Source organism: Fringilla coelebs (genome assembly GCF_963513975.1).
Source record: "Fringilla coelebs genome assembly, chromosome: 23".
NCBI classification, from domain to species: Eukaryota; Metazoa; Chordata; class Aves; order Passeriformes; family Fringillidae; genus Fringilla; species Fringilla coelebs.
In genome coordinates this window covers 5,143,432-5,161,512 of record NC_140049.1, presented here as the reverse complement: position 1 = coordinate 5,161,512, position 18,081 = coordinate 5,143,432, and the positions used below count along the sequence as shown (strand labels likewise).

Genomic DNA, 18,081 nt, shown 5'->3' with positions numbered 1-18,081 from the left:
AAGGCTGATTGTAGATTTCTTTGCAGGGAAGCAGACAGAGCTCCAGGGACTCTTTTACAGATAAAAAACACTGGAGAAGGAGGGAGGAATGCACTGAACAGATTTAAAACTCTATTTTTTTAAAAGAAGTGTGGAATGACACCTGGATTTCCCTGTGGACAGCACCACAAGAGGGAGACTCACTCCTGCAGCAGGCCTGGCAGTGCCCTTGGCACAGCTGCTGTCCCAATCCACCCCCAGTTTTGGCTCCAAATCCCTGCCTTCCCACCTTTCCCCCCCTGCTGAGGAGCCCAACGAGAGTAACAAAATTATTTATTTCATTCCCTCCTGGGGCAAAGCTCAGTTCTGTCCAGAAAAGGTAAAAAACCTCTGGAGTTGGCAGGAGCAGCAGATGGAGGTGCTGTGTGTGGGGAGGGAAGTCCCAGGAGCTGGGTGAACTGCACCAGTTCCTTTGGTCAGGGCAGGGCTTTGAGCTTTTGGGGGTCTCTCCCTCTTTTTCAAATATCCTTGATGACCTCCTCCAGCTCCTCTTTTGTGTACATGTGGAATTTCATGCCAGGCTCCACCGTGGCAAGCTGCAAGAGAAGGAACAAGGGGTTAAGAGTGGCTGAGGAGAGCAGGGAGCAGCTGTTCCTTCTCCTGATCTGCCAGGCCAGCAGGATCATTCCAGCCCAGAACACGCTCCATGATGCCCTAAAATAGCTGCCTGCTGCACAAATAGCTTTGAATTGACTCAGCCTCCTCAAGAGGAGCAGCAGCAGGGAATTTTAGTGGGAACTGCTCCCACTCCATGGGGGAAAAGCCATCAAAACCCTCCCAGGAGAGAATCCCTGCCTCTGCAAAGAATTCTGCTCCTCCAGGAACCAAGGGGACAAATCCTGTCTGGGAGCTCAGGGAAACTGAGGCAGAGATCTCTAAAGAAAACAGGGACAGCACAGAGTCAGGGCAGACTCATAGAAACATTCCAGAGGCAGCAGCAGGGATGAGGGATACTTGAATGAGAGGAGGAGCCTGGAGGAGAAACGTGAGCAGAAATATTCACAGCTGGCTCAGGGATAGGAGCCCAAAACAGGGACAGCTGTGCCAGTGGAAATGCCAAGGCTCCAGAGAGAGCTGGGGTATCCCATAATAGGTTGGGATGGGGCAGGGACAGGGCTGGGATGGGGACAGGGCTGAGAGCAGGGACAGGGATGGGATGGCAGCGGGGACAGGGCTGGGATAGGGACAGGGACAGGGCTGGGATAGGGACAGGGACAGGGCTGGGATGGCCCTGAACTCACAGGCACTGTGAGTTTGACTCTCCAGGATCAACGTGTATGGATGCAAGCAAAAACCTGAAGGAAAGTTCTGGAGCATCCCAGCAGATCCCAGAGCTCTTCTGAGGTGACTTTTCACAATCCCCCCCTTTACCAGCACAAGGGAACACCTGATCCAGGGCAGGAAGGTACCACGAGGTGTTTTTCCCCACACTCAGCCTGAGAGCTGCTGCCAGCCCAGGTTTCACCCAGAACTCTCAGACAAGGTGCAGACACTTGGAGATGCCACTTTAGGCCCTCAAATCAGGAGTAGTTTGGGCTGGAAGGGACCTTAAAGCCATCCAGTGCCACCCCTGCCATGGCAGGGACACCTCCCACTGTCCCAGGTGCTCCCAGCCCTGTCCAGCCTGGCCTTGGACATTTCCAGGGATCCAGGGGCAGCCCCAGCTGCTCTGGGCACCAAACCACCTGTGCAGAGACTGGACTGATCCTGAGCCCAACCACACTCAAAACCAGCCAGATTTATGCACCAAAACCAGCTCTAAATACTGAAAAAAACCTTTTTGAACACTAAAACCAGCAGAGACACCAATTCCTTTGCTTCTCCACACCTCCTCAAAGCTGTCCCTCACCTTCTCCCTAGCACAGCTCCACCATTCCCTGACAGGCTTCACAGGGAAGTCATTAAACTAAAATTGTGAAGTCCTTTCAGGCTCCTGACCTTTGCCACCAATGGATTTAACTCTTCCACAACCACACTTTCCCTCTTCTCTTTGTTCCTAGATGGAAAATGCCACAGCAGCACGGCCAGAGCCAAGAAATGGGAGAGGCACATACTTCTAGGAAGCAAAGAGCTCTTCAGGTGGCAGATTTTCAGCCAGGGGGTGCCTTGAGTCAATAGAAACCTTTTAATCCTCAGCACATTCCTGCTGTCCTTCCCCCTGCACCATTCCACCCCACTCCAGGGCCGTGCCAAGCACAGTTAAGCCCTGTTAAACAGGGACATGACATCAGGATACTGTACACATTCCTCTGCCTGCACTGTACCAGGAAAAAATGTATGGCCAAGGGCTGGAAGAGCACCTGGAAGGAGATTCCAGCCACATGGAATGATTTTGGGCCAGAGTTTCCAAGTTTCCATGTGCTGTTGGCCTTCCCCTCCAAAGGAAGCTCCTGAATCCCACCAGGAATGGTCCCCCCACAGCAACATTTAATACAAAAATGGGGTGAATACCTTGGGGCTGTTTGGAAAAAGTTTTCCCAGCACTCAGAGGGAAGGAAAGGGAGGAGAGAGCAGCTCAGGAGCTGGAATGCCACACTTTGGAAAGGTCTGGTGTCTCATAACCCACCCGAAATAGAAATCAACTCTCTACACCAGCCTGGCTTCTCATCTCCCAGTTACCCCACCCAGTGCTGAGGGTTTGTACCTTTCCCACCCAAAAAGGAGCCTGTGGAGCAGCTCTGGGGGTCTGTGGGTACTGCCTGCCCCCAGGGCTGCAGGGGCACAGCCATTCCTGGAGGATCCTTGCTGCTCTCACTGCCCAAGGGATTTTTGGCACTGCCCCAGGACTAATATAGCAGCCCAGGAGCTGGGTAATTTTCATTCCTTCTAATATTACAAGCAGCAAGGCAAAAAAGAATGGCTAGATGCAGGGGAAGAACAAGCAGTCAGGGTGGTATGTTGGGTTCTGCTGACTGGAGAAGGTCAGAGAATCCCTTCTGCTCCTCCTGGATCTGTCACTGTCATATTTTCTGAAAAATCCTCTTTGCCCAGAATTTCTTCTCCTGGGAAGCTGAGAAGCCTCAGAGAAAAATGAAAACAATAATTATCTGATTGCTGCTTTTGTGTTTGCTGCTTTGGAATGTGGTCTGGAGATTGTTTATCAACTGCTCATTGTTTGATTGGATGTCAATTGTTTTTAATTGTTTTTAATTAATGACCAATCACCATCAGCTGTGTCAGACTCTGAGGAGTCAGCCACAAGTTTTTCATTATCATTCTTCTTAAGCCTTCTGTCTGTATCCTCTCTCTTTCTTTAGTATAGTTTTAATATAACATTCTTTAATATAATATATCATAAAATAATAAATTAGCCTTCTAAGAACATGGAGTCAGACTCATCTCTTCACCTCCTCGTGGGGATCCTGCAAATACCACATGGATCAGCCATGAAAACAGACCAGGCTCTGCACCTCTGCAGGGGAAAAGCTTCAACTTTTCCAAAATGCCCCACAGGATGTGATGAGAAGGGCAGGAACACCTGCAGGACTTGGCTCAGGAAGCCCTGAGCTGCTCCATCCCTTGCTCCAGGGGCAATCCTGACTCCAGCAGGACTCACCTCGATGTTGGTGGCATTTAGCTTCTCCTCCATGACCTGTTTCAGGATGACCAGGGAAGATTTGATGGCTTCCTTTAACGTCATGGACTGCAAAACAAATGGCTCATGGATGACAAGCTGCAGGCTCAGCACCCAGCCCCTCTCCCTCCCCTCTCCCAAATCCCTTGAGCCAGGCAGCAAAGGAGCAGCTTAGCAAGGGATCTGCAGCATCCCTGGGAGACTGGAGCAGGCAGGGCAGGGATATCCACAGGGACAGTGAAATCCTGCCTTTCTCAGATTTAAAAATGGTTCTTTTGGGCACATAAATCTGGTTAATTTTAAAATGGTTCATTTGGGACAGGAGGGCTGGTTTTCTTCACCAATTTTCTCCCAAAAAGCCAGATTCCCTCTGGGCAGAAGCCTCCATGCTGCATTTAATCTGATAAATCCTAGGCATCCCTAGAGCCAGAGGGATGTGCAGCACAGCTGTGCTTCACTAACTTTACACTTGAAAAAGGGCTGACAATCAGGGAGTCCAGGATTTGGGTAATTTGAAGAGTTCTAGTGCACAAATGAGTCCTCCCAGCCACCATCACTAATTGTGCTTTTCATCAGGGTTTGGTTTCTTACCACCCAAAATGGGCAACCCCCTCCTCATGGGGAAAAAAAAATCCTATTTAATATCAAACATGACCAGAACTTCCAGCACAAAAGCTGCTCCCTTCCTGAAGGTGCTGCTGTGAGCTCAGGATGCTTCCAGCTGTATCCAGTGCTGACAGCAGCACCCAGAGCTCAGTTTTTATTTATAGAGAACTTCCTGACATGGCTTGAATTATCTCACAGGCAGAGAGCAGCTGCTGGGAGCAGCCCTCAGTTGTAGAGATCCTCAGCACCTACTCACAGGATCCTCTGCTCAGGAGTGATCCTGCCCTGAGCAGCTCAGGCCCCTCCTCTCCAGCCCAGTCCTAAATCCTCTGGGGAGGGAATGAGGGGATCCTGGGAGGTGGTGAAGAACCCCAGAGCCAGGAGAGGTGAGCCCCAAGCCCAAATGCAGCCCTTACCTTGTGGTAAACCTCCTGCAGGGAGCTCTGGGCTCCCTCTGAGGCGGAGCCGATGGCTCTGGCGTCGCACTGCACGAACGTCCCCGAGGGATCCATGTGGAACCTGCGGGGACAGGGGGTGACTGCCTGCACCCCATCCCACCCCAGGGCATCCCAAGGACTCTCCCACCAGCCCCCCAGAGCTCCCTGCACAACTGGAGCTAGGCTTGATCCCCAAGAGCTCCTGGGCTGGCAGCTTACACACTCTAACACTGCCCTCTTCCCTCAGAGAACCATTTCCCCTGGGATTTCCCATCTTATCCTAATTTTTTTTTAAATAAATTCAGCAAGTTTTTTTCCCTGCTGGAAGGCAGACCTGACTGGTCTGGCTCTGCCAAGGCTTTCCCACTTCCAGTGGGGCCATTTGAAGTGCTGAGTTCAGGTTACAGCTGCTCCAACACCTCCCCAAGGAATGTCACATGGATTATGTTACTGGTGGCTCTGCCGGTCCTTTAGGGAAAGGTAAGAATACACTCAAGATGAGGAGAGCTTTAACACTTCCCTCCTCCCCAGGAAACCACATTTTTAATTAAAAAAGGCAAGGGTTTGGGGCAGATATGATGATTGCCCATGCCAAACAAACAGGCAGGGCTCTGGAAAGGATTTACCAGGATTAACAAACATATCAGGGACATAATAGGATAAACCCCAAGGGGTTGACTTAAGGAAAATCCCAGAATCAAGTCCTTAAAAGAGCCTGGGAATTTTGCAGTGGAGGTTTGATCTTTTCCCTGGACTGAGAGAGCAGAACTCACAGCTGGGGTCCTTTCTCATCCACCCCTCCGAAGAGCAGAGCGACACCGAACGGGCGGGACTGCAGGACAGAGGAGGGAATGGGTCAGACAGGGGGGACAGGGGGGTTCCCCAGCACCCCCCAATCCCCCCAGTCCCACCATGGCTCCTGGGTCAGCATCTTCCTCCCCAAACTGCAGGGCCAGGTTAGACACAGCCTGTGTCACACTCTCCACTGTCATGGTCTCGTTGTAGGTGAACCAGTGATTCTGCAGGAAAATCCAAATCAAGATTCCCATTACTCCCATGAGCCCAAAATATGACAGCCCTGCATGGCTGAGGTGGGGGACACAAGGATAACTTCCCTGTGGAACCCAGGGCACAGCCAGTTCCCTCATGGAAGCATCAGGGAGGGTGGGATGTACAAAACTCCCCAGAAAATTGGATACCAAGGCTTGGGATGCCAACAGGGAAATGCAAAGCTGAAGGACTTTATCCAAATATCTGCTTTGGAAGGAATGTGTTACACAGCTCTCCAGAGGGTGGAAAAGTGCTGATATGCAGGAGAAAAGCCCAGGAAAATCCTTTGCAGCAGCACAGATTTGTACCTGGGACCTCCAAGCACCTGAGGCACCCAGGAAATTTATGGGAAAAAAAAGAAAACCAAGATATCCAATATTTTACCAGAACAGTCAGACAGTCCCTACACTCCCAACAGGCCTCCAGCTTCCCACCAGCTTCTTTGATGGAATGATCTTCCCTTTCCCAGGACTTTCAAGGAGTTCCTGGGATTTGTGCTGCTGATTTAAGAACAGAGATGTCAGATCTTACCTGAGTCTCCACTCTGGCCTTGTCAATTAAAGTCTTTGCATCAGCTATTAGGCCACTCATGGCACAGCCTGGAAGGGAAGGGTACCAGGAGTCATTCCTGTTTCATTCCTGAGTCATTCCACTCATTATTTGGGATGTGTTTTCCCCCAGAATGCCCAAAGCCCACATAAAACACAAAGGGCTGCAGGGAGGAGCTGGTCCCTGAGTGGGAAGGTGGGAAAGAGATTTGTCCCCCTGTGCTGGGCACTGCTGAGGCCACACCTGCAATCCTGAGAATAGTTTTGGGTTTCTCACAAGAAGGACAATGAGGAGCTGGAGCGTGTACAGAGAGGGCAACAGAGCTGGGGAAGGGGCTGGAGCATCAGGAGGGGCTGAGGAGCTGGGAAAGGGGCCCAGCCTGGAGAAAAGGAGGCTCAGGGGGGACCTTGTGGCTCTGCACAACTCCTGACAGGAGGGGACAGCCAGGGAGGCTGGGCTGTGCTGCCAGGGAACAGGGTGAGAACAAGATGGAACAGCCCCACCCTGCACAGGCTCAGGTCAGATATTACATTATCTTTCCCATGGAAAGCATGGTCAGAGCCTGGCACAGGCTGCCCTGTGGACAGTGCTGGAGTCCCCATCCCTGGAAGGGTTCAAAAAGTGAGGGTGTGGCACTTTGGGACATGCATCAGTGATGGCCTTGGGATGGTTGGACTCCATGATCTTAGAGGGCTTTTCCAGCCTCGAGGACTCCGTGGGATTGAACCAGATTTACTCCAGAACAACCTGCTGGGAAGGGCCCTGGCTGCCCCACAGGCAGGAATCCCACAGGCAGCAATCCCACAGGCAGGAATCCCACAGGCAGGAATCCCACAGGCAGGAATCCCACAGGCAGGAATCCCACAGGCAGGAATCCCACAGGCAGGAATCCCACAGGCAGGAATCCCACAGGCAGGAATCCCACAGGCAGGAATCCCACAGGCAGGAATCCCAGCACAGATCCCACTCTGGGAGGAGGAAATTGGACTCTTGGAGCTCCTCCCATGCCCATGGAGCAGTAACACAGGAATTTTGGAGCTTTCCTGCCCCTTCAGAGTGACATATTTGGTCATGAGCACATTGTGGGCTGCTCAGAGCGTGGGTGGCATCAGTGATCCTGGAGAAACTGGCCCCAGCCAGGCCCACCACAATTCCCTGCCCTCACACAGCTAAATTTGGGATGAGCTTTCATGAGGGAGGTTACTGAGGCAGGGGCAGGCTTCAGCTGTCTCTGCTTCCTGGAGCTTCCTTCTGCTGGCTTGGAGCCTGCAAAACCAGTGACCAGGAGCTGGTGTGCCCTGGGAGGGATGAGCCTTCCTGGCAGGGCGGGCTCATCCCAACACACAATTCCCCAGATTTCCAGGGGATGGACTCTTCTCAAAAATAATTCACAATTTTAGGGGTGATTTGGTGCAGAGGGACCCCCAGGGATGAATCCTCCCTCCATACCAATGTGGGAGTCGATCTCCACAATCTTCTCAATGCTGCTGGGCTCCATCAGGGGGGATGTGATCCTCTTCTCCACAGCCAGGCAAACTCCCTCTGATGTCTGGATCCCAATGGCTGTGGAGCCAAGCTGCAAAACACCACCACAGGCTCCAGCTCACACACACATCACTGCTAATTCTGACTTATTTACAGGTGTGTTGGTTTGGATTCAATTGTGGCACCCACACACAAACCCACTCTGGCTTGGCATGGTGGATTTTCAAGCTTATTCCCTGAAGTAGGAAATGGGGAAGGTGAAATCCATGGGATTCCCATGAGAGCTCAGCAGGTCCCCCCTGAGCCTCCTTTTCTCCAGGCTGAGCCCCTTTCCCAGCTCCCTCAGCCCCATCCCCAGCTGCACATCCTTCAAGCAACAGCAGTTTGTGGAGCCTGCTGAGTGTAAAAGGCCCTGGGGATTCTCCACTGCCAGAGAGAAAAGAGAGTTTTAAACTTTTTTAAACCTTTAAGGGTGAGAGAACTTCTCACATCAGTACAAATCCCTCTGCAGCTCTGGCTTGGCCACATGGCTTTCCATAAGCTGCTGTTCCCCCCCAGAGTCCCAGGCAGCAGTTCCACCCCAGGACTGCAGGACACCTCAGTGTCACCAGGGCCACAAGCACAGGGACACATCCTGGCAGCCCTTGTCTGGATCCTGCTGGGATGCCACCTTGATCCCATCAGGTCCTGCCTGGATCCCACCTCAACTGCACCAACTCTCACCTCGATTCTACCTTGATGCCACAAATCCCTGCCTTGATCCCAACAGCCCCCACTTGATCCTACCTCAGGCACACCAAGAACTGCCTGGATGCCACTTCCATCCCACCAGCCCTGCCTTGATCCCACCATGATCCTACCAATGCTTTTCTGGATCTCACCAGCCCCTAATCTGGATCCCACCAGCCCTGACCTCAATCCCACCAAATCCCACACTGCTCCTGCCTTAACCCCACCAACTCCTAAACCTGATCCAGCTTGATCCCACCAACAATTCCCTTCATCCCACCTCGATCCCAGCAGCCCTGCCTGGATCCCAGCCTGCTCCCAGCTCTCCCAGACCAGGGAATTTCCTGGCAGAACTGTCTCAGCTGCAGTGTGGAATGCTCCCTCCCAACACCCACTTCATGGGGTTTAATTTTAAGCCCAAGATTCCCTGGAAAGCTGCACCTACAGCCACAGGGAGGGCAGGAGATGTGGTTTAATTTAACAAGCCAGCATGGCCACCAACATTCCCCTGGAAGCTTTAATTCCCAAGTCCTTGATACTTGTATTACTTTTTCTGTTACATTATTACTTTATTCCTCTTTTTAGCGCTCCAATGAGCACAAGGAGCACAGGGAAGATGAAGTCAGGACTCTTCTCCCCAATTCAAACACCTCAGAGATTTTTCCCCTCCTCACTTGACCTGTTCAAACACCTCAGAAATTTTTCCCTTCCTCACTTGACCTGTTTCTTCCAAATTTAAACTTATTACCAATCAACACCCACATTCTATCAATATAACAGACAGGAATATTTATCAATTAAGGATATTTAATCCCCAAAGGTCATTTGGCCCTGCAAAGGTGGGTTTGCTCCTAACAACCTTCAGCTTTACATTTAAATCCACCCAATTTAGGGATTTAGGGATAAAAAGCTTTGATTGTATTTTTTGGGAGGGATAAATCACTTGGTAGGACAAGGGAGGGAACATTCCACTGAATTTTGGGGAAAATCAATGGGTTTTGGTCCTTCCTGACCCATGAAAGAGCAGAGCTGTGGGATGTTTGGCTGGAGGAAACAGACACAGCCTGAATTTGTCCTTGTGGGTTGGTTTTTTATTTTTTTTTTTTTTTTATTGGGGTTGGGATTGAAGGTACTTGAAATGATAGTTTGTGTTCAGATTTAGGTATTCATTGTTTCTGATCAATGTTACAGTCTCACAGCTGTAAGTTTCCTAGTTTTTCATGAGTTAAGTACAAAATGGTTAACTATCTCTTGTTATAAGGTCTTTTAAGGTCAAACTATCTAATTAAGAAATTAAATTATTTTTTCTTTCTACTTTAGAATTGATTTCTCAAAGCCTGCAGTGTGGAATTTTCTGTTTAATTATAAAATACCACTCAAATCTATGAAGAAGAAATAAGAAGGTAAAGAAGAACAATTTGTTTCCACTCTAAAACTTCTATTTAGCTTCATATTTTTTACTATGATTTAAACCCCCAAACTTTAAGTTTTCTATTCTGTGATATTATACACTTCTAATTAACAACACCCTCATAATTCTAGTGTTGTTATTCCTCTTTGCAGCCTCAGGTCAAATGCAGTGTTCTCTTGTGGGTCTGTGCCTTTCAGCACAGGAAGTTTAAAATTCTCAGATCCAGGGTTCCAACAAGTCCTGAGCAATCCCTGCCTGGGGTTGGAAGGAAGCCCAGATTTGGAAAGGAGATTTTGAAGGAAATCTTTGAAGGAAACTTTTTAAGAAATACCTTTATGGCCTCGATGGCATACTCCACCTGGAAGAGCCTCCCCTCTGGAGAGAAGGTGTTCACACCCCTGCAAGGAGAACACACAGTGAGAAGGGCAGGAAATCAAAGCTTTGCTCAAGGGTGAGGCCACCTGGGCACAGGTGGGGCAGGGGGACAGCAGGGACATGTCCCCTCAGCACAGGACAGCCACAGGGTGGCCACTCAGCAGGGTCATGGACTCGAGGAGAGCCAGCAGGTCAAGGCACAGGTGAGAAGCAGGTGGGGTGCCCTGGCACACTTGGGAATGCAAAGGGAGCACCAGGAGCCAGACTGGTCCTGTTTGACCATGGAATCCTTGGGACTGGAGGAGCCCTTTGGGACTGGACGAGCCCCTCTGGGGGGGGACTGGGGGAGCCCCTCTGGGGTCAGGGAGCCCAGCCTTTCCCCCAGCCCTACCAAGGGCACCGCTCACCCCTGTCCCCAGGTGCCACCTCCACGTGGTTTTTGAGCCCCTGCAGGGATGAGGACTCCCCCACTGCCTCAGGCGGTCTGTGTCAGGGCAGGGCAGCCCCTTCCATGAAAAAAATCCCCAGCATCCAAACGAAACACCCCCGGCCTGGCCTGAGGCCGTTCCCTCTCCTCCTGTCCCTGTTCCCTGGAGCAGAGCCCGGCTCCCCCCGGCTGTCCCCTCGTGTCAGGAGTTGTGTAGAGCCGGAAGATCCCCCCTGAGCCTCCTTTTCTCCGGGCCGAGCCCCTTTCCAGCTCCCTCAGCCGCTCCCGGTGCTCCGTTCCCTTCCCAGCTCCGCCGCTGCCCCCGGACACGCTCCTTTCCCCGGGTACCCATCCCCACACACCAGGAGCTCGTCCTGCCCTCGCTCCGTCCCATCCTGGCATCCCCGCTCCCGTGGCAGGGCTGTGGGTTCCCGGTGCGACCCCAGCGCGGGAGGCGCCGCTCGGGGCGGCCCGGACCGCTCGGGCCGCAGGCCCGTGACTCAGCCGCGGCGCGGGCGGGCACTCACCGGTCGTACTCGGAGCGCGTGAGGAACATGGCGGCGGCGGGGCCGGGCGGTGCCGGCGAGTCCCGGGGACTCCGGAGATGCCGGGGAGGCTCGAGGGGTCCGGGGGCACCGGGAGCGCCGCGGCCTCACCGGGGGCTGCAACGCCGCTTCCGGCCCCAAGCCGCACTTCCGCCCGCGCCGCTCGCCCATTGGACAGCGGCGCTGAGGTTCGGCCAATGGAAACGCGTGGAGGGCGGGACCAACACAGAGAGGAGGGGCGGGGCCGGGATGGGGGAGATGGGAGATGGGCGGGGCCATGCGATAGGGCGGGGCCAAGGCGCGAGGGGCGGGGCCGGAGCATCGGGGGCGTGGTCGCATCGCTGGGGGGGTGGGGGCGGGGCCAGAGAGGGACGGGGAGGGGCTATGGGGGCGTGGTTCTGCAAAGGGCGTGGTTATGCTCGCAGGGGCGTGGCCAGAGCTGTAGGGGGCGGGGCCTGCGGCGGGCACGGCGCGGTGCCGGGAGGGGTTCCCGGGCATGAGGAACCGGGAAGGGGAACGGGGAAAGGGGGGGCGGGAAGGGCGAGAATGGGGGCCCAGGGAGGCGGCAGCAGGGATGGGATACCGAGAAGGGGGCACCGGGAAGAATCTACGGGAGGCGGGGTCGGGAAGGGGCTCCGGGACGGGCTGCACGGACGGGAATCCCGGGAGGAGATACCGGGAGGGGCTGTATGCCCCTGCCCCCCCGGGCCATCCCGGCACCCCAACGCCCGGTACACGGTGCCACGCCGTCAGCCTCCTTGCCGGCCCCGGTAGCGGCTCCCGGCGGAATTCCCGCCTCGTCCCAGCGCTCCCGGCTCCCGGGGGAGCGGCGGAGCCGGCGCACGGCCGGACCCCCCCCGGGGGGCGCTGCGCACCCCGCGCCGGCCGGAGGGCCCGGGGGCGGCCCGGGGCGGGGGGCTGGCCCGGGGGGCCCGGGGCCGGCCCAGGGGCGCTGCCGGGGGCGGGGCGGTGCTGCCCGCCCCGGGGGCGCTGCGGTGCCCGGTGGCGGCTCCGCCAGCGGAGCCGTCCCAGCGGGCGGCGGAGGCAGCACCGACCGCCCCCGGCCCGGCCATGTCGGAGCCCGGCGCCCCCGCGGCCGGTGATAAAGCGCCCCGGCTCCAGGTAGGGCTCCGGTGCTTCCCCCCCTCCCGGTGACCGCGGCAGGCTCCCGGTGCAGCCCCTCGGTGTCCCGGCACTGTTGCTCGGGGCAACTCCCGGTGCCTCCCCGGTGTCCCGGAGAAGATCCCCGGAGGAGTCCGTGGTGTTCCAGTGCCGACCTCCGGAGCAGCCCACAGTGTCCCGTTGTAGCCGCCGGTGCGACGTCCGGTGCAGCGTCCCGGTGCCACGGTGCAGCCCTCCGCTGCTCTGGTGCCGTGACCGATGCCGTTCCCCGGTCCCCCAGGGCACCCCCTGCCCGGGGCAATCCCGTTGCAGCCCCCCCGTTTCCCCCGGGCAGCTCCCCCGTTCCCCGGTGCGGCCCCTCCGGTTCCCGGGGGCAGTCCCCCCGGTTTCCCGGAGTAAACCCCTCTCCACCCGGGTAACCCCCAGCCCAGCGCAGGCCCCGTTGCAGCCCCGGATCCCCCGTTGCAGCCCCGTGCCCGGGACAATCCCGTTGCGGCAACCCGGGGTGGGGCCCCAGTCCCCCGGAGCAGCCCCCGGTGCTGTCCCGGTGCCGTCCCGGTGCTCCCGCCGCTCTCTCCCGCAGGACCGTGTTCTTCGTGGGCTGCGCTGGGGCCGCCTCCAGGAGCCGCTGGGTTTCATCAAGGTGCTGGAATGGGTGAGTGACCCCGGTGTGCCCCCCGGTCCCGATCCCGGTCCCGATCCCGGACCCCCGTCACAGCCCCTTCCCCGCACTGCTGGCTGCTGCCCCCACGGACCGCAGTCCCCCCACATTTGGGGGGTTCCGTTCCTTCCTGAAGGAATCCTGGAGCCCCCCCTGCCCCTCTGGAGCTTCCTGCACCCCATCAGCAGCGGGGTGGAGGCCTCATTTTGGGGGCTCCGGGGGAGGAGGGGAGCGGGGCCGCAGGGGTTTGGGCCACCAGCCCCTCCCCGGTGACCTTGAGCAGGTGGCTCTGCCCGGCCATGCCAAAGGGGACAGTGACACCGGGGTGCCGGGTCCCTGCCATTGCCGGGGGCTCAGGGGGCACTGCCCGGGTGGGTGGGTGGGTGGGGAGAGGGACAGAGGGTCAGTGAGCCCCAGGAAGGGGGACGCTGGGGACAGGGGGGGAGCCAAGTGCCCGCGGCTCTGTCCTGTCGTGGCCATGCCATGAATGGCTCCCTGGGAGATTGGGTTTCAGGGTGGCATTTCTGCAGCTCGGCCTCGCCAGGGCCGGGGGGCTCCCGGGGGAAACTGAGGTACAGGGGGGACTCAGCCCTCTTTGGGCATCTCCCACCCGGAGAAGCCAGCTTGAGGGGCTTTCCCCCAATCCTACAGCTCTTTGGTTTGCATAATCCCAACCACGGAGGCTCTGGGCTCCCCCTGTCATTGAGGCCACCATATGGGATCAGACCCTCATGCAAAGCCCAAAAACAAAAACGAGGAGAAAATCCCTGGAGGAGCCACAGACACTGCTGCTTAAACCCTTAGTGCCACACCTGGGCTGCCCATCCCTGCAGGGTCAGGCCTGGCTTAAATCCCCCATTTCGCCCGGGAGGGGTGGGAGCTCAGCCAGGAGGAGTTGTGGGAAAACCCTTTGGGAATGGTGTTTTCCCTGCATCCTCATCCAAGAGATGAGGGCAGTGTGACTCCAACGGCAAGGGAGGGCAGTGCTGGCTCCTGGGGAGGGGACAACGCCTGGGGTCCCACCATGGGGATGCTCCCAGCTGCCTGCAAACCCACTCTGACACCCAGTACCCTGCCCAAATTAAGGGGGGATGGGGGTGGGTTTGGCCTTGGTGTCCCCACCCCCCGAGCTTGACCCCACCCTCAAATCCCGGTGCCAGTAGAATCCCAGTGTTGGAGGGAGGCACCTGAGGCAAACACCTGGGGGGTGGCAGCTTGCCCATTGCTGAGTGCCAGGGGATGCAGCCTGCCCCCCAAGGATGGAAGGGCCCCCAGGGCTCACCCCCTGACCCACTGCCCTCTCCTGTAGCTCTTTGCCATCTTCGCCTTCGGCTCCTGCGGCTCCTTCAGCGGCGAGACCGGAGCCACAGTGAGATGTGACGGTGGAGGGATGACAGCCATCAACATCCAGTTCGGGTACCCCTTCAGGTGAGGGGGTGCAGAGCCCTGACACCCCCCAGGACTGCCCTCAAACAACCTGGGGGGTGCTGGGCTGGGGTTACACTCCCTTCCTGCAGGTAGGAGCCCCATGGGACCACAGCTGTGGTCTCTGCAGTGCCATGTTCAGCTGACCCCACGGGACATCTCCTGGCAGTCCTGTCAGTTCCTGGCACCACCCAGGGGGATTCTTGTTCATCATGGAAAACCAGGGTGGGAAAGGAGGGAAATTCTCAGTTCTCAGGGAAGACCATGGGAATCCTGATTTGTCTGGGAAGGCAGTGATGGAGTTGGGCCAGATGAGAGCTACGGTTCTGACCCCTTTCCTCTGCCACCAGCCCCATGCCAGGGCACTAGACCCTGGAAAAGAATCCAGATTATGGCAGTGGATCTGTGCCCTCCATCCCAGGGGACCACCCCAGCCTGGTTATTGTAGTCATCACCATCAAACCTTCCATTCCCAGAGGACCACCCCAGCACTTACTCCATCCATCCCTCCCATCCCAAGGGACCATCCCAGCCTGGTTATCCTAGCCATCCCTGTTACCATCTCCATTCCCAGGGGACCACCTAGCCATCCCTATCATCTCCATTCCCAGGGGACCACCTAGCCATCCCTATCATCTCCATTCCCAAGGGACCACCCCAGCCTGGTTATCCTAGCCATCCCTGTTACCATCTCCATTCCCAGGGGACCACCCCAGCCTGGTTATTCTATCCATCCCTGTCATAATCACCATTCCCAGGGGACCACCCCAGCTTGGTTATTGTAGCCATCTCTATCATCTCCATTCCCAGGGGACCACCCCAGCCTGGTTATCCTAGCCATCCCTGTCATAATCACCATTCTCAGGGGACCACCCCAGCATGGTTATTGCAGCCATCCCTATCATCTCCATTCCCAGGGGACCACCCCAGTGTGGTTACACCACCTACCCCACCATCCTCTCCCTTCCCAGCCCCCTGACCCCCGCTCCCTCTACCCCAGGTTATACCAGATTCCCTTTGGGATGCCCAATTGTGAGGAAGAATCAGAAGCTCGCACCCTGTACCTCATTGGTGATTTCTCCGCTCCCGCCGAGTTTTTCGTGACCCTGGGGGTCTTCTCCTTCCTCTACTCCATGGCTGCTCTGGTGCTCTACCTCCGCTTCCATTCCCTGTACACGGAGAACACGAAGCTCCCCTTCACAGTAAGGCAGGCTCACCCCCGGGGCACGTGAGCCCAGCGCCGTGCCAGGGTGGCAGCTGATGCCCGGCTCTCGTCCCGGCAGGATTTCTGCGTCACCGTCTGCTTTGCCTTCTTCTGGCTGGTGGCGGCGGCGGCGTGGGGCAAGGGGCTGAGCGACGTGAAGGCGGCCACGCGCCCCTCCGCCCTCATCGCTGCCATGGCCGTGTGCCAGGGCGAAGGGGTGCTCTGCAACGCTGGCACCACGCCCGCCATGGGGCTGGCCAACATCTCGGTGGTGAGGGCACAGGGACACACACACGGGCACACACACGGACACACACACGGGCATGCACACACAGAGGGGCACACACACACATTGGCACACACACACACGGGCACACACAGGGGCACACACACACAGAGGGGCTCACACACACGGGCACACAGAGGGGCACACACACACAGAGGGGCATGCACACAGGGGCACACACTCGGGCACACACAGGGGCACACACACACAGAGGGGCACACACACATTGGCACACACACAGGGGCACACACACACGGGCACACAGAGGGGCACGCACACACAGAGGGGCGTGCACACAGGGGCACACACACAGGCACACACACAGGGGCACACACACATGGACACACACAGGGGCACAGACACGGGCACACACACAGGGGCACATACACAGGGGCACACACACAGGGGCACACACACTGGGGCACACACATGGACACACACACACAGAGGGGCACACAGAAGGGCACACACAGGGGCACCCACATGGACGCACACACGGGCACAAACATTGGCACACACACACGGGTACACACAGGGGCACAGACATACAGAGGGGCACACAGAAGGGCACACACAGGGGCACCCACATGGACACACACACGGGCACAAACATTGGCACACACACACACAGAGGGGCACACAGAAGGGCACACACACGGGCGCACACAGGGGCACACATACACACACACACACGGGCACACAGAGGGGCACACACACGGGCACACAGGTGCACACTTACATGTTCTGCCACACCTGTGCCAGATTCCTGAGCTCAGCCAGGAGAGGGCAGTGGTAATGAGGGCACACAGATGAAAATATGGGCGCAGCGTGGAAATGTGGGTGAAAACATTCCACAGTCACCTGCCTTGGTCCCACGGGGTGTGGGATCCACCCTGCATCCCCCCCACTGAGAAATTGGCATTGGGAATGGGCACCCTGCACTGGGATCCTGGCACTGGGAATGGGCACCCAGCCCTCAGGGACTGCCAGGATGGGGTGGGGGGTGGTGCTGCAGTCCCTGCAGAGGTATTTGGGGTGGGTGGTGTGCATGAGGACACGGGGCATATGAGCTGCTTGACGTGTAGGGGCTCATGGGGGGAAGTGGGGTGCATGGGGTGCATCTGGCATGGGGGTGGCACGGTGTGCATGGGGTGCATGAGGCACACGGGGCACACAGTGTCCATGGGGTGCACAGGTCACGTGGCACATTGGGGCACATGGGGTGCATAAAGTACCTGGGGTGCGTGGGTGGGGAGTATGGGGTGTGTGGGGCACATGGGGCACGTGGGGTGCCTGGAGTGCAGTGGGGTGCGTGGGACAAACAGGAATTATGGCAGATATGGGGTGCATGGGGGTGTGGGGTGCACAGGGCACACACGATGCACAGCCTGCATGGGGTGTATGGAATGTATGGAAAGTTTGGAGTGTATGGAGTGCACAGGGCACACACGATGCACAGGCTGCATGGGGTGCATGGAATGTATGGAAAGTTCGGGGTGTGTGGGGTGCACAGGGCACACACGATGCACAGGCTGCATGGGGTGCATGGAATGCATGGAAAGTTCGGGGTGCGTGGGGTGCACAGGGCACACACGATGTACGGGGTACACGGGGTGCTTGGAGCTCATGGGGTGCACAGGGTGTGTGTGGGGTGCTGTGCTCCCCCAAGGCTGCCCTGTGGGAGCCTCTCCCTTCTTCTCTGTCCTCTCCCCTCTCCTCTCCTGCAGCTCTTCGGGTTCCTCAACTTCCTGCTGTGGGCCGGGAACTGCTGGTTCGTGCTGCGGGAGACGCCGTGGCTGCGGCCGCCCGCGCCCCGCGACAGCGCGGCCGAGCAGGGCGCCATCGACAAGCAGTAACCCCGGGGGGACCCAGCCCGGGGACCCCGCCCGGCCCCCGGCACCTCGCGCCGGCCGCCAGCCCGGGGACGGGGTGTCGCTGTCCCCGGGCTCGGAGCCGCCGGGGGTTCGGATGCTGGAGGGGGACACGGAAGCCCGGGGGTCCCGCTCGTTGTCGGGGGCTCTGTGTGTCACCCCGGGGGTCCATGTCTGTTTGGGGCGCATAAAGTCCTGGCTACCAGCTGTGCACTGGGGCTCCTGTGTCTGCCTCGGTGCGGGGCTGAGCACACCCGGGTGGGGCACGACCCCTGCTCCGTACAG

General features: G+C 57.3%; 2 protein-coding genes across 2 annotated transcripts; one reads left to right on the top strand and one right to left on the bottom strand.

Moving 5' to 3' along the window:
- Positions 1-295: 295 nt before the first annotated feature.
- Positions 296-11,361, bottom strand: PSMA5 (proteasome 20S subunit alpha 5). Its single transcript, XM_084220492.1, has 9 exons — positions 11,210-11,361; positions 10,212-10,278; positions 7,705-7,831; positions 6,238-6,305; positions 5,568-5,675; positions 5,430-5,488; positions 4,636-4,738; positions 3,596-3,682; positions 296-575 (listed from the first exon to the last, which is right to left on the bottom strand). Exons 1-9 carry the CDS (start codon positions 11,236-11,238, stop codon positions 498-500), a joined length of 726 nt encoding a protein of 241 aa, XP_084076618.1. The 5' UTR covers positions 11,239-11,361; the 3' UTR covers positions 296-497.
- Positions 11,362-12,298: 937 nt separating this feature from the next.
- SYPL2 (synaptophysin like 2) lies at positions 12,299-17,781 on the top strand (the record flags this gene model as incomplete). Its single annotated transcript, XM_084220610.1, has 6 exons — positions 12,299-12,349; positions 12,933-13,004; positions 14,320-14,438; positions 15,436-15,637; positions 15,719-15,910; positions 17,653-17,781. 6 exons carry the CDS (start codon positions 12,299-12,301, stop codon positions 17,779-17,781), a joined length of 765 nt encoding a protein of 254 aa, XP_084076736.1.
- Between the last annotated feature and the right edge of the window lie 300 nt (positions 17,782-18,081).

Coding starts and splice junctions, on each gene's coding strand:
- PSMA5 (XM_084220492.1), bottom strand. CDS start 11,238: ATGTTCCTCACGCGCTCCGAGTACGACCG. Junction 6,306..7,704: donor GGAGATCGACTCCCACATTG/GTATGGAGGGAG, acceptor CTTCCCTTCCAG/GCTGTGCCATGAGTGGCCTA. Junction 5,676..6,237: donor AGGCCAGAGTGGAGACTCAG/GTAAGATCTGAC, acceptor ATTTTCCTGCAG/AATCACTGGTTCACCTACAA.